The following is a 13,326-nucleotide window of genomic DNA, read 5'->3' as shown; positions in this document are numbered from 1 at the left end:
TGCCTTTAATAGTATGTATGTATGTATGTTTATATATTTGTACCTATGTGCAGTTGTAAGGCGCATGCTAGGGTGGTGTCGAATATCTTATTGTAGCGTAGGCGAAGCTACGTTACAAGTTAAAATTTAATTTTAACGTTTTGTACTTTTTTTGGGTTTTCTATAGATGAACGGTTAGTACACTAGACTTTTTCCACTTATTAAAACTTACATACAAAACACCAGTATATCGCACACCGTCTTCAAAAGAGTCACAACTCAAAATTTGTAACTTTTGAAATTATGCACAGAGCTTCTATTTAACTTTCAGCAAAAGCTGCAGAAAATTTTTTTTTATAATTTGTTTAAAAAAAAACATCTAAGGTAAAGTCGCCCTTGTACGTGTGATTACCATGTGCTAAGAAATAGTTTTTCGCATTTTCTTACAAACTTATTATTTGAGTTGTGACTCTTTTGAACACGGTGTGCGATATTGTAAAGGCCTTGCGCTAAAAGTGGGTTGCGCTGCGATGATGTTGAGCTTGCGGTAAGGAAAAAGTTGTACCTGCGATCAGATTAGAATCCTGGAAGTATATAAAAATCGCAGCACCAGCGAATGTAGACGGGCACACAAATTATTAATATTTGCACAATTTATTAATATTTGCACTTTCACTTTTATGGTGTGGTATACTTACTTGTAAATATGCAAAACTTTACGTCTTGTAAAACTCTAGTTCTTTAATACGAAATGTGAATAAGAGACTCTGCAAAGAAATACATATGTAAATTATTGTTTTAATTCAAAATATTTCCATTATTTTAGATTTTTTTGGCAACCTTACTTGAATTTGCGTAATAAGACAATGAATTTCCACAAAACAATCGATGAAAATATCGGCAGTGTTGCCTGTTGAACTTTTTATACGAACACAATATTTCCCCTTGTATTTTAGTAGTAGTTTCTATAAATCAAAAAAGAAAGCAACATAGGCTAAGGCAGAATGCGGGAGCGAGACAACTGCCAGGTTATCCAACCTTGTATTATTGAATCATGGTGTTGATGCTTGCAGTGTGCACATCGGCGGATAAGTGCAGCCAAGCCATGTACATTAGTGGATTTTTGATAAATGAGACTAAATTACTATATGTATATGTATGTGCATACATAGAAGTGAAATATAAATAAATTTAAGTAACACATAAATAAAAAAACCTAAGTCATAAGCATTTGAATTTCATCACCCGCGTCTTTGCTACCCATCTTTACGCTATCAGGACAAAATCACATATGTGCCGCTCACCGTCTGTGGCAAACGACAGCGAGCATGTTGGCGCACATGTGCGTGCACACGTTCGTCGTGTGTAGCAAGTGTAATGCAGACATTTTGTTTGTCAGCCTGCGTGCAATTGTTGTTGCAGCAAACTCGGAGAGAGCAAGTTTGGCGACTCTCACAGCAAACTAAGTCTCCTTTCAGACACGTCAAGTCTTGAAAGCAATTTTTTTCGCATTCTCTTTTGTGTTTTCTATTTGCTTCCACACGCGTCAATTTTAATTGAATTCAAGTCCTTGGTTCTTTAAATGGGAAGCAACGAAAAGATCAAAAGAGACAAGAAAACTTGCAACGAATTGACGGTACGGAGGTATCTGTACTCTTCCCCTCTCTTCTCACCTCCTTCGCCTACGAACGAGCAGACTTGAAAGCAAGACTTGACGTGTCTGAAAGGGGACTAATTTTGTTTGGTCAAACTCATGATTCAGGTTGTAGCAATCGTACAAAAACAACATTTACCGTTGGTATGAACTCCTTGTGTCATCAACATCTTCTTTATCTATTCATATTCGTATGTATATGTATACCCTGCATACCAGGATTTCATAGAATTCTGAAAGGTTTCACAATTTTTTTTTAAGAATTTTCTTTAAGAAATCGTACAGAAATTTCTTTACTAATTCTTGTCAACCGCTTCATATGTTTTTCTTTAAAGATTCCTAAAAGAATCGTAACAAATTTCCTATACTCTTAAAGATTTCGGGAGCATTTGTTTGCAGGGTATATATTTGCGTATATGTGTATGTATACACGGATATGTAAACAAAGCAAAACAGATGATAATTTGACACAAGCGTGCTCATAAGAAGAAGCATAGCTTCTATCGCTATCACCTGTAATTGATCATGATGCAATAAAACAAGGTGGTATCAGCTGTGACAGCTCGATTTGACACTGCCTTAGCTCAGTAGAATGAGAAGAAAAAGGGGAAGAAATTAATCCCCATTTGGGGGGAAAATATATTATATATATTTCATATTTTCTTCTAAACAAAATTTGCTTTTTTATAGTATATTCGCAATGAAATGAAATAAAATAAGATATAATACCTTTTTGAGAAAACAAAATGTGTATACTGAGAAAAAAAAAAAAAAAGTCAACCATATTATTACGCAAAGAATTGTTAAAGAAGTAACACTGTTTCAGCTAAGGCAGTCAATATGGCGGAATTAGAGCGAGAAGTTGCCAACCGATATCACCTTGTATTATTGCATCATGGTAAGTGCTCATTTACACACGGCGATTTTTGTTGCCGCAACTCGACGTTTGTTGGAGAGAGCGGGACGAGGAAAGGAGAGGGGCACCGAGTTGCTCGTGCTCGGGCAACACGCTTTGTGCTCTCGTTCGCCTGTGTAAATTGAACCGCTGTTCACAGCTGACAACAACAATTGCATACACACAAATCTCCGTGTGTAAATGAAACGAGCAACACCAAAAGGGAATGTGAAAAATCGCGGCGACAAAAGTTTTCGTGTATAAACGCAGTCTAATTGATGCGCCTTGGTCAAACTGCTGTAAAATTAGTGTTGCCATACACAAAATTGTAGGTTATTATTTTTATACACAAAAATTGCAGTGATACCGAATGACAGAGGACTGAATTTATGTTTTAGGAGCTTCTAAGTTTAGGGCACTCTTAATTGCATATTCAATATTATTAAAAATATAAAGTTTTGCACGATGTGTACATCTGCAATTTTCATTTCGTTTGGCAATAACCATAAAAACCACAACCAATAGTTGCGTTCCTTATCTCCCAGACATAGTCAGAAAAAGTCCGAAGTAGTCAGATTTAGTCCAAAAAGCGTTCCTTAACTCGAAAATGACAGCAAAAATGAGAGAGCAACACTCAGTGAGAGTGACTCTCTTCAGTCCGAAGTAGTCAGATTTAGCCAGAAGAATTTTTGCTAGCAAAATCTTGAAAAGTGTCAAACTCAATTAAATTTAAATTAACGGAAATTAAAGAATACACAAAAAGTGGTAATAATCTAAAAAGTAAAAAAGTGAATTGAAAATGGAAGGAGACAAAAAATAATGGACATAGTAAGTGAGTAAGTAAGGTCAACTGAAATTGCCCTTCATGAAGTCGTGGGCACCATAGAAAAATCACTCCATTAAAAGCAGTACACTTTGGCGGCATTCCTCGACATAGAGGGGGCCTTCAATAACATAACAGTCGAAGGAATTGTTCGATATCTTATGAAGGTGGGAATATCTGACCACATATGCGAGTGGATCGAACAAATGCTCAGAAACAGAATCATAATTTCAACCATTGGCTCAGTCACGCTATCCCGTTATGCACATAGAGGCACTCCCCAAGGGGGAGTTCTGGATCCGCTACTATGGGTGGTGGTACTGAACGACATTCTATTGGATCTCAACAAAGGTGGAGTGAAAGTAGTAGCATATGCAGATGATGTAGTGGTGGCGGTAGCAGGTCTCTTCCCGTCAACAATTAGTGAAATCCTAGAGGGAGCTTTGCTCCGGCTAAACACCTGGGCTACAAAAAGTGGACTGGGTGTCAACCCTAGCAAGACGGAACTGATGCTGTTCACCAATAAAACAAAAATACCACAATTCATGCTTCCCTCCCTTAATGGAACGTCTCTCACATTGCCCTTCGAGGCTAAATACTTGGGTGTCGTATTAGACACCAAGCTGAGCTGGAAGACAAATATAGAGAGGCGGGTTGAGAGAGCCTACACAACTTATTATACATGTAAAAGAATATTCAGTAGGAACTGTGGATTGAAGACAAAGCTTGTCCTCTGGATGTACACGGCTATCATACGACCAATACCAAAGTATGCAGCGTTAGTTTGGTGGCCAGCACTAGATAAACAATACAACGTCAGGAAATTAGGCAGTATACAAAGAGCAGCTTGTGCAGGTGCTACAGGGGCAATTAAGTCGTGTCCAACTGGTGCGCTTAATGTAATCCTGCATCAACTACCCATAGAACTCTATATCCGCGAAACTGCTGCATCTGCGGCAGTCAGACTCAAAGAGTCAGGCTGCTGGAGGGCGCTGCAGCACGGCCATAGTGGTATTCTTGACAAGCTTATCGAATCAGGGAAACAATCAGATTATATACCTCCTACGACAGATTTCAGGAAAAGCTTTCAGGTGAAGTTTCCTTCAAGACGGGATTGGAGTAGGCGCAGGATAGTCGAGGAGAATTCCACTGAAATCTATACTGGCGGGTCCAAAATGGACTGCGGTGTGGGTGCGGGGGTGTTCTCTGAAACGCTGAATGTCTCTCTGTCGTTTCGACTACCTGACTTTGCTAGCATCTTCCAAGCGGAAGTACTGGGCATCGTAAGGGCCTGTAAAGCACTAGAGAGGAACTGCGTAGGTGTACAAAAAGCATACATTTTCTCAGATAGCCAAGCGGCACTTCTGGTACTTGCCTCACCGGTAACAAAATCCAAAACAGTCAGAGATTGCAAATGTGCGTTAAGCTCGGTGGCTGGGTTCCCGGCCATAGGAACATACACGGAAATCTGAGGGCTGACGAGTTGGCTAAGGGCGAAGCATCTTTGGATGAATCCGAAGCAGAAACTATAAATTGTCCACTCGGACTCATCAAAAGGGAACTGCGTCTGCAATTCACACGTATGGCTGATACACGTTGGAACAACCTTCAAACCTGCAAAACTGCAAGGTACATATGGCCGCACTAGGACAAGCCAAAGACAGAAGAACTTCTCAAGAGGTCGAGGAAAGATATAGTCAAATTAATAGCCACGATAACGGGACATTGGCCCATTGGTGAACATGCAGCTAGAATGGGCCTTCCGTATAACCCTCGGTGCCGTAGCTGTAATCTTGTGGGAAGTAAGGAAACAGTCCTTCACTATCTTTGCGAGTGCCCAGCATTGGCACAAATAAGGCAGATCACACTCGGGAGTTTTTCCATCCAAAATCTTTGGGAAATTTTCAAATTCACCATTACTAACCTAAATAGATTCATTGGTAAATCTAAATGGTTTGACGAACCCAACGAATCATGAAAGCAGATAAAATCAGGGGTCCCAGAGAAAGCGTATCAAAATTGTGCTTTCAGCACTAATTGGGTCCTGGGAACATACCCCGGCGACGCTTCTACCAACCAACCAACCAACCAACCAACCAAATGTTTATTGTGCTTGTGCTTGTGTGAATGTGTTTTGTACATAATTTCTATTCTTATTTGACGTTAGTTTTGTTGCTGCCATTCTTTGGACTAAAAATTTGGTTTTTTGCCTTTTTCTTTACTTTTTCCTGTTATTATCTTTTAGTGGGCGCATTTTGCTTAAGCTCTTGCATTTTGACACTTTTCAGATTTTAGTCCGAAAAGATAAGGAATGGACCTAATGTGCAACCTTGTGCGTAACTCGACGTAACCACATCAGAGCAAACTAATTTTGGGTTTACACCGGGCAATACTGCCATGACAATACATGCACACCTTTTCACTAATCAGGGCTATCACAGAATCCATCGTAGCTTCGATTTTCGTGAAATCTACGAAAGTGCTATCATAGAATCCGAATAGCTACGAACGTAAATTCGAAATTCGTAGAGCGCCTTCATTGAATCCGTTCGTAATGAAGATTCGTACAGATACTCTACGACGAGATTATGCTGTCGGAAAAAAATTTAAAATCACTCAATCTTAAAAATAGTGGACGAAAGCTGCAATATTTTTAATATTAAATATTTATTACACTCCAAATTTGTTATAGTTTGATATAATTCCATATATTTGTGTAAACGTAGACGTAAAATACCAATGCCATACATACATACATATGTACATACATGCATTCACCTGCTAGACGCTATTTAATGAATTAATATTTTGCATGAATCGAGGAAATAATAGTTTAGCAACAATTTATTAGGAAATAAACCTAATTACTTTAATATCATAAAAATTTATTAAAAAAAAAAATCTATTTAAAATAATAACATCTAAGCTAAAAATAAACTTAAAAAAAAATATTTATTAAAAAATAAACAAAAATTAAATAAAAAAAGAAAAAAATCTCCACTGCCCGACGACTCGGAATCGAACCCGGATCTCTCAACTAGCAGTCTAGTGCTTTGCCCACTCGGCCATTGTGACTTCTGGGGCAGCGTGAGCAAAATGGCATACGTAAATGTCTATTATTTCTTTTGCACTAGCTAATTTCGAATCAGCATTCAAAGCTGGCAACGATATTTTCGAGTTCACTCGGATTCAGTGATAGCAATTTTTTCGTATTCGTAGCAGGCATTCGGATTCGTAGATTTTCTACGATGGATTCCGTGATAGCCCTGAATATATGCATACTTTTCCAATTGCCTCAATCACTGTCTTGATTATTTTCAAGACAGTAAATCGGACAATGATTTGACGCATGTAGACAATAATTTTGACGTCTTGTGCAAGAAAGAAGAGAAATTCATAACAAAAGAACTAAAATAACTCCAGAGACGCTGATGTGTGTGTGTTTTTGCTGCATTTAAAATGCAACATTTAGCACTTTCGAACATATGTTTTCGAAGAGCGTTCATGCTACCGCATTTAGCAAATGTACATTTACGCGAGTTCGAAATCGTATGCTTTTGACAAACAGCCGTATTCCAGTCGCTTATTCAGATCCGTATCTATTACAATCAATTCTCACGGAAAAGATAATGTGCAAAAAACCCTACTGAAAAGGAAAAAATACATTTTAAACCAAAAATTCAATTTTAAATCTTGAATTGTTTTAACCATAACCGAAAATTAAATGTTAATTAAAATTTCCTCACTTAATTAGGAAACAAAACAATCAGAGTTGATCATAAATTGATCCAGATTTCCATCATCATTTGGACGTTGTTTTTTATTTTGTTGACGTTCGGACGTTTTTTGTGCAAAAAATTACGTTTTTTAACTTCCCAGTAATTTTTCTCTGTTACTAAATCTTGTAAGTAGAACTGATTTCGAATTATTTTCTTAATAACTCTTTACAAGCTTTGTTTTTTGCAGCAGTTTCTTCAAAAGGTATATATCCATTGGACGCAAATGACTTAAATACGATGCAAACCAAGCGAGCGCGCATTTTTTTTTTTTGATTCTGGGACTAAGGATCCCGCTTTCAAAGGCTGGTTTTGTAAACACTTGAGGTTACGAGGCTTATTGCAATGTTTGCAATTGCACATTAAAAACCAAATCAGGAAGAGCTCATCTATTGCACGTTCGCAAAAGCACCAAAAAAGCTGTAGCAGCATAAAAAGTTAGAAAAAAGTAAGCGACTTTTTTAAGACTTCATTGAAAATGCAATGAGCGCAAAAAAGGCTGAAATATTGCTATGCTCCTTCTTAGCAGAACGTAGTTTAGCATTTTCAACAACCGACCACCTAACCAAATGTCTACAAGAGTAAAAAAATATTAAAAATCAACGCGATTCTTTAGCAATTTAAAACTTGGACATTATTACCCTGGAAAATAAAGGGCTATCAAACTGCATACTCACAAAAATTCTTAAAAATCTGAATAAAAAGTTGAAAATCTAGCTGAAACTTTGCAGATTTTTTTTATAATTTTTGCACAAAGTTTTAAATGTGGATTTATATCTTGTTTGTTATATAATGAGCTAGGCTTTTATGGAAAAATAATAAACATTAAATAAACAAAAGAAAAGCCACAATCGAACAAAATATTGATGACTTAATCAGGTGATCACAAGTGTACATATCGTCGTTTAAAGTGCAAAACCGCGTATCAACAAAATGCAAAACCGCGTATGTGAAGTTGTAGAAATTATTTTCTAGAGGGTAAAAACACTCATATTTCAAAATGGTTCTCTTTTTTATAAAGCAATCGCATTTCTGGCTAGTATATTTCAGGACGAATGGATAAGGATTGAGCCAAGAGATTGTGTGAGCAAATCCAATTTTTGGCAGCCAATGTCAGTTACGCGGTTTGCAGAATGACGATACGCGGTTTTGTACTTTAAACGACGATATTTATACAATTTTTTTTATATTAACGATCTCAAACCAGTTTACAATGAATTTTAAATGTGCTCTGTCGAAATGACATTTTAATATACCTTACATATATACTTGTGTACCTTTGTATACAATAAAAGTTTAATAAGAACAATTCTGAGTGCATACATTTGAAAAAGACGTTTTTGGGTACGAAATGAGGTTTTTTCAGACCAAGAGGGACGTTTTCTCATGCCGAAGACCTGGCAACACTGACCACAGGGTCGCTCTTAGCATTTAGATTCTTAATGCAAAAATGGAGTTGCATTTAGTTGCATTTAGGTGATGAATTTTGTATGTATGTACATTTAGAGTAGCATTTAGAGCTAAACGCGCTAAATGTGCTTTTACGCGTAAGCAAAAACAGCCCATAATTTTGTCTCTTCTTTATTATTTTTTAGTTTTTAGCTTACTTAGGGTTTACACCGGACCATATTGTCAAGACAATTGTGTCAAAATGATGTGTTTGTTGTAATATGAATTCGCCGTGTTTACAACAAACACATAATTTTGACATAATTGTCTTGACAATATTGTCCGGTGTAAACCCTAAGTTAAATAGCTCGGGCGAAATGCGGATTTCTGCAACTTATAATTCAACGTTCACGTTCGACATTTTGCTCAAAATGAATTGTCTTAACTATTGTTAGGATGCCTACGCCACGGATACAATTATCAGCGTTTTGACAACTCAACGTGTTTCTTTATTGTCTTCATTGTCTAATGTAAACGCGCCGTAAGCAGCCGCCATTTAATTTGCCAAACAAAAGTTTGTCTGCATAACAGTATCTACACACGACGAGCATATCCGCGCACATGTGCGCCAACATGCTCGCTGTCGTTTGCTACAGACGGCGAGCGGCTCATAAGAAATTTTGTACTCAAAGCGTAAACATGGAAAGGAAAGACGCGGATGATGCAATTGAAATACTTATGACTTAGGGTTTTTTATGTATGTGTTACTTAAATTTATTTATATTTTACTTATATGTATGTACATACATATACATATAGTAATTTAGCCTCATTTATCAAAAATTCAATTAACGCACATGGCTTGGATGCATTTAACCGCGATGTGCACACTGCAAGCATCAACACAAAGTGAGGTTGTTGTTTTTGTTTCCAATGCGATGCTCGCAAACCACGCTACAAACGACGAGCATGACCCGCAAGCCGCGCATGTGCGCGGATTTGCTCGTCGTGTGTAGCTACTGTAACACCGACCGTATTCGACAGCAGGAAACGTCAAGTGAAGGATTCAGAAAAAATATCGATGCATCAGAAACATCGATGTTTGATATTCGATGCATCGAATAAAACCGATGCTTTGGCAGCCTTATTATGTATCTCGAACGATAGGCCGCACGAACGATTCGTCTGTAGGCGATATCGTCACGGATTGCTTTTGTAACTCTGTCGTTCGTCTTCGTCTTGTCTTTACGTCGATTACGTTGCAATCGTCTCGGTTACGTTGTATGATGTTGCCGGATGAAATTTTGATGTACTTCCAAAGAGTTTTTCTTAGATTTCTAATAGCTTATTTCAATGCATTTTATTTTAAATCGGCAACATCGGAATTGTTTACATTTTGGTTTTGCTTAAAAGTGTTTTGGTTGTGTTGCGGAAAGAAATATAAGGAAAATAAATTTTTAAAAATGTATTGCTATAGCGCTAATAGACGCCGAGGAATCCGAAGAAAGGGAAAGGCGGATACAGAGGAGGAGATTGCGAGACCACACCAATGTAATGGAACTACCTGAGACTGAGTAAGTTCAAGATTAGCAAATCATTTTTGTATGCTACAATGTATTCGTTTCTAGATTTGTTGCAAATTTCCGAATCAATAAAGAAATATTCCAATACATATTAAACGAATTAAAAGAGCACATGGCTCCATCACATAGAAGCACCCACCTATCGCACCAGCTAAAACTCGGGACTTTTTTAAGATTTCTCGCCACCGGCAGTTACCAAAAATATGTTGGTAACGAAAATATTTCGTCGATGGGGCAGTCAACTGCAGCCAACGTGATCAGGGAATGCCTAAATATTTTTGAGGACCATTTTTGCCAGAAATGGGTGAATTTTAGGAGAAACATCGATGAGGAAAATGCAGTTAAAGAATATTTCTTTGAGAAATACGGAATACCTGGGGTTATTGGTTGTGTTGATGGAACACACGTTCGTATTAAGTCGCCAGGAAGTGACAACCACCATTTATACCTCAACCGCAAGGGTTTTTACAGTCTTAATGTAATGGCGGTAGGTTAATGATTTACTATCTTTACAAGTATACATATACACAAACTGAGTTTCCTTACAGATCTGCGATCACAACATGGTAATCACATTTGTTGACGCTAGGCATCCAGGGGCGAATCATGATTCATTTGTTTGGAATGTGAGTCACGCAGAACAGGAGCTAAAATCTGATTATAACAATGGAAAAACCAACACATGGCTACTCGGTAAGTTTTAAAACTTAAAAAGGCTATCAAACTATTACTGACAATGAAAGTTTTTGTAGATGATTCTGGTTACCCCTTGCAGCCATACTTGATGACGCCATTCAGAAGCGCAGCACATGAAATTCGACGAATTTACAACACAAAGCACTCGAAAGCTCGTAATGTAATTGAGAGATGTTTCGGTGTTTTGAAAAATCGATTTCGATGTATAATTGGCTCGAGAGGGCTACACTATTCACCAGAAAAAGTTACACAAAGGCTGAATTTCTTTATTCATTCTGAACGTTTGGAATAAACTTTTCTGTTTATTTATTCTTTAGAACGTTCCTGATGATATGTTGACGTATATTTCAAACGCATTCTGTTTATTCCGGCTGTGAAATGGGATTATCCGGAATGTATAAAGAAACGCAGCCAAATTGTAAATGTGTGCTGTGCTATTCATAACGTTTGTATATTTTTCAAACATCAAATTCCATTGGAGAGCCCAGATATGGAGAATCTTGTTAGTAAAACAGTAACATTTCGAATACAGCTGCCCTTATTAGAATGAGAATAGCAGAGAGTTTGTTATAAACGCAGTTTTATTATAAAGTATGTGTGTCTAGATTTCAGGTACACCAGCAAAATTCATTTGTCTTAAAATTAATAAAATATTTACATAAAAATTCAACAAAATATCTTTTCAGTCTAAACTAAGTAAATGCAACAAAATATCAATTCACACTTAAATCTAAAAAATATTTACACAAAAAAAAAACAAAATATCACTTCAATACTCTCACAATAGTGGTATTAAAAATAATTCCGGAAGTACTCCAAAAATTTTTCAAAAATTGTAGATTGGCGTTCCACTGCAGCAGTTAATTTGTTTGTTGCATCCACCTGCAGCATTGATGCCTCTGCCATTTTTTTTGCAGCCTCAGCCTGCACTTTAGCGGCTTCTGCTTGGACTTTGGCAGATTCAGCCACTGTCTCTTGGAAGGTGCGCTTCCTATTAGTGGAACGTAACGTGTGCGTTGGTGTAGGACGGGTTGTCTGTGTAGTGGGAGTCACTACTCCCACTGGTGGTGGTTGGTTGTGCCTTATAGGAGATTGAAGGGTGGTTGTTTGTTGCCTTCGTTGGTCAAGTGTTGGCGATTCAGTCACAAGTAAAGGAGGCATTTCCTCCAACGACGAATGTCTTGACATGTTAGAGGTCGCCGTCGAAGGAATGCCTAAAACTCTGCCGGTCGGGGCTGCTGACCTTGAAATAAAAACCAGGCTGTCTATGGCCTGCTCCATTTCGGAAAGCGGAGAGTGACGGAATGGGCCACCACCGGTAGCAGTAAGGCTTCGTGTGTTTTCGGCAATCTTCTTTTTTGTCCGGCTTTTCAAGTCAGCCCATATTTTGAAAAATAAAAATAAAATAAAATTCAATGTCAGTAAAATGGAAATAGTGCGAAAGCATTTATCTACCACATACAATTTATGCACTTATGCTTACTTTCTTCCATTCGACGGCCGTTCTTGTAGGTGGACCATGAGAATTAATTTTCCTCATAATTTCCTCCCACCGTTCCTCTACCCTTCCTCGATCAGATCCAAACACTGCAACACCTCTAGGCAGGTCAGGATTTCTCTCCATTTCTTTTACCAGTACTTCAAATTGAGTGGTTGTAGTTTTTTTCAGCGCTACAAGCATAAATATTAATATATTTCCTTAAACCAAGTTATATTTTTTTATTTTCTTACTTTTCCTGGCAGAACCCTCCATCTTAACGATCACTAATAACATTTCGTCTGTTTTCAACGATTGTCGTCTCACTTTCGTCTTCTATTCGCCTTAAAAAATTCCAAACTAGACGAAAACTACGTAACGATCAGCTGTTTTCGTGCTGCCAGACGATTTCGACTTACATACTACCAACACACGAACGAAACGTCTGGCAGACGAAACGAACGTTCGCTTCGAGATACATGATTAGGCTGTTGGATCTTCCGATATATATCGATGTATTTTTTTCGATGCATCGACTTTTGTGTGCAATTTACACTGTACATAATAAACTTATTTTATATGCTTCCAAACTCTTTGCTCTAGTAAATATTCTAAATGTGAAAATTTCACTATTTATGTACTATTACACTAGGCGCACATTGCATCCGATAGGCCGACCGGTTTCGGCCGGCAACATTGTATAAAAAGTCGCCCATCATGTAGCGCTAGCAACATGTGTCCTGATGAGTGGTGTAGGTGTGTGCGTGTTAATGCGATAACTGGCAATGGGATTTCGGTGCGAATTGCGGTTTATTTGAGTGAAAAGTGTTCGGCTAATTCACCCTTATAAAAGGCCCTGGAGGCGGAAAACGGCATCTAAAAGATAGTGGTGACGGGCAGCGGTTAAATCGGTGTCGTAGCAAGAGTAAACGTGCGGAAGTGCTAAGTAAAAGAAAAGTAATTTTTTTAAAGAAGTGAATCGGTGCCGTGATAAAGCGGTTTGCGATACCGCCGACGATTTGAGTCTTGCCCCATATTCAAGTGGAGGAGCTAA

The 13,326-nt window shown here is 37.8% G+C and overlaps 1 protein-coding gene and 1 long non-coding RNA gene across 3 annotated transcripts in view; one reads left to right on the top strand and one right to left on the bottom strand.

Annotated features, from left to right (window-relative positions):
• Positions 1 to 387: 387 nt before the first annotated feature.
• LOC118734070 overlaps positions 388 to 13,326 on the bottom strand; it is a 14,313-nt gene continuing 1,374 nt past the window's right edge. Inside the window, exons 2-3 of the long non-coding RNA XR_004992326.1 lie at positions 825 to 944; positions 388 to 746 (exon numbers count right to left, since the gene is read on the bottom strand). This is a non-coding gene — a long non-coding RNA (uncharacterized LOC118734070). The remainder of the gene's footprint in view (positions 747 to 824; positions 945 to 13,326) is intronic.
• On the top strand, positions 9,558 to 11,102 carry LOC118734069 (putative nuclease HARBI1). Of its 2 annotated transcripts, none has more exons than XM_036463762.1 (4): positions 9,558 to 10,090; positions 10,145 to 10,586; positions 10,648 to 10,792; positions 10,852 to 11,102. In XM_036463762.1, the coding sequence occupies exons 1-4, from the start codon at positions 10,071 to 10,073 to the stop codon at positions 11,085 to 11,087; spliced, it is 843 nt and encodes a 280-aa protein (XP_036319655.1). In that variant the 5' UTR covers positions 9,558 to 10,070; the 3' UTR covers positions 11,088 to 11,102. The 2 variants fall into 2 exon arrangements, with proteins under 2 accessions (XP_036319655.1, XP_036319656.1); XM_036463763.1 differs by having other exon boundaries at positions 9,712 to 10,090; positions 10,875 to 11,034.

The sequence above is a fragment of the Rhagoletis pomonella genome, unplaced genomic scaffold (genome assembly GCF_013731165.1).
Source record: "Rhagoletis pomonella isolate Grant_MI unplaced genomic scaffold, Rhpom_1.0 Rhpom_scaffold_00002, whole genome shotgun sequence".
NCBI classification, from domain to species: domain Eukaryota; kingdom Metazoa; phylum Arthropoda; class Insecta; order Diptera; family Tephritidae; genus Rhagoletis; species Rhagoletis pomonella.
This window is presented reverse-complemented; position numbering and strand designations above follow the sequence as displayed.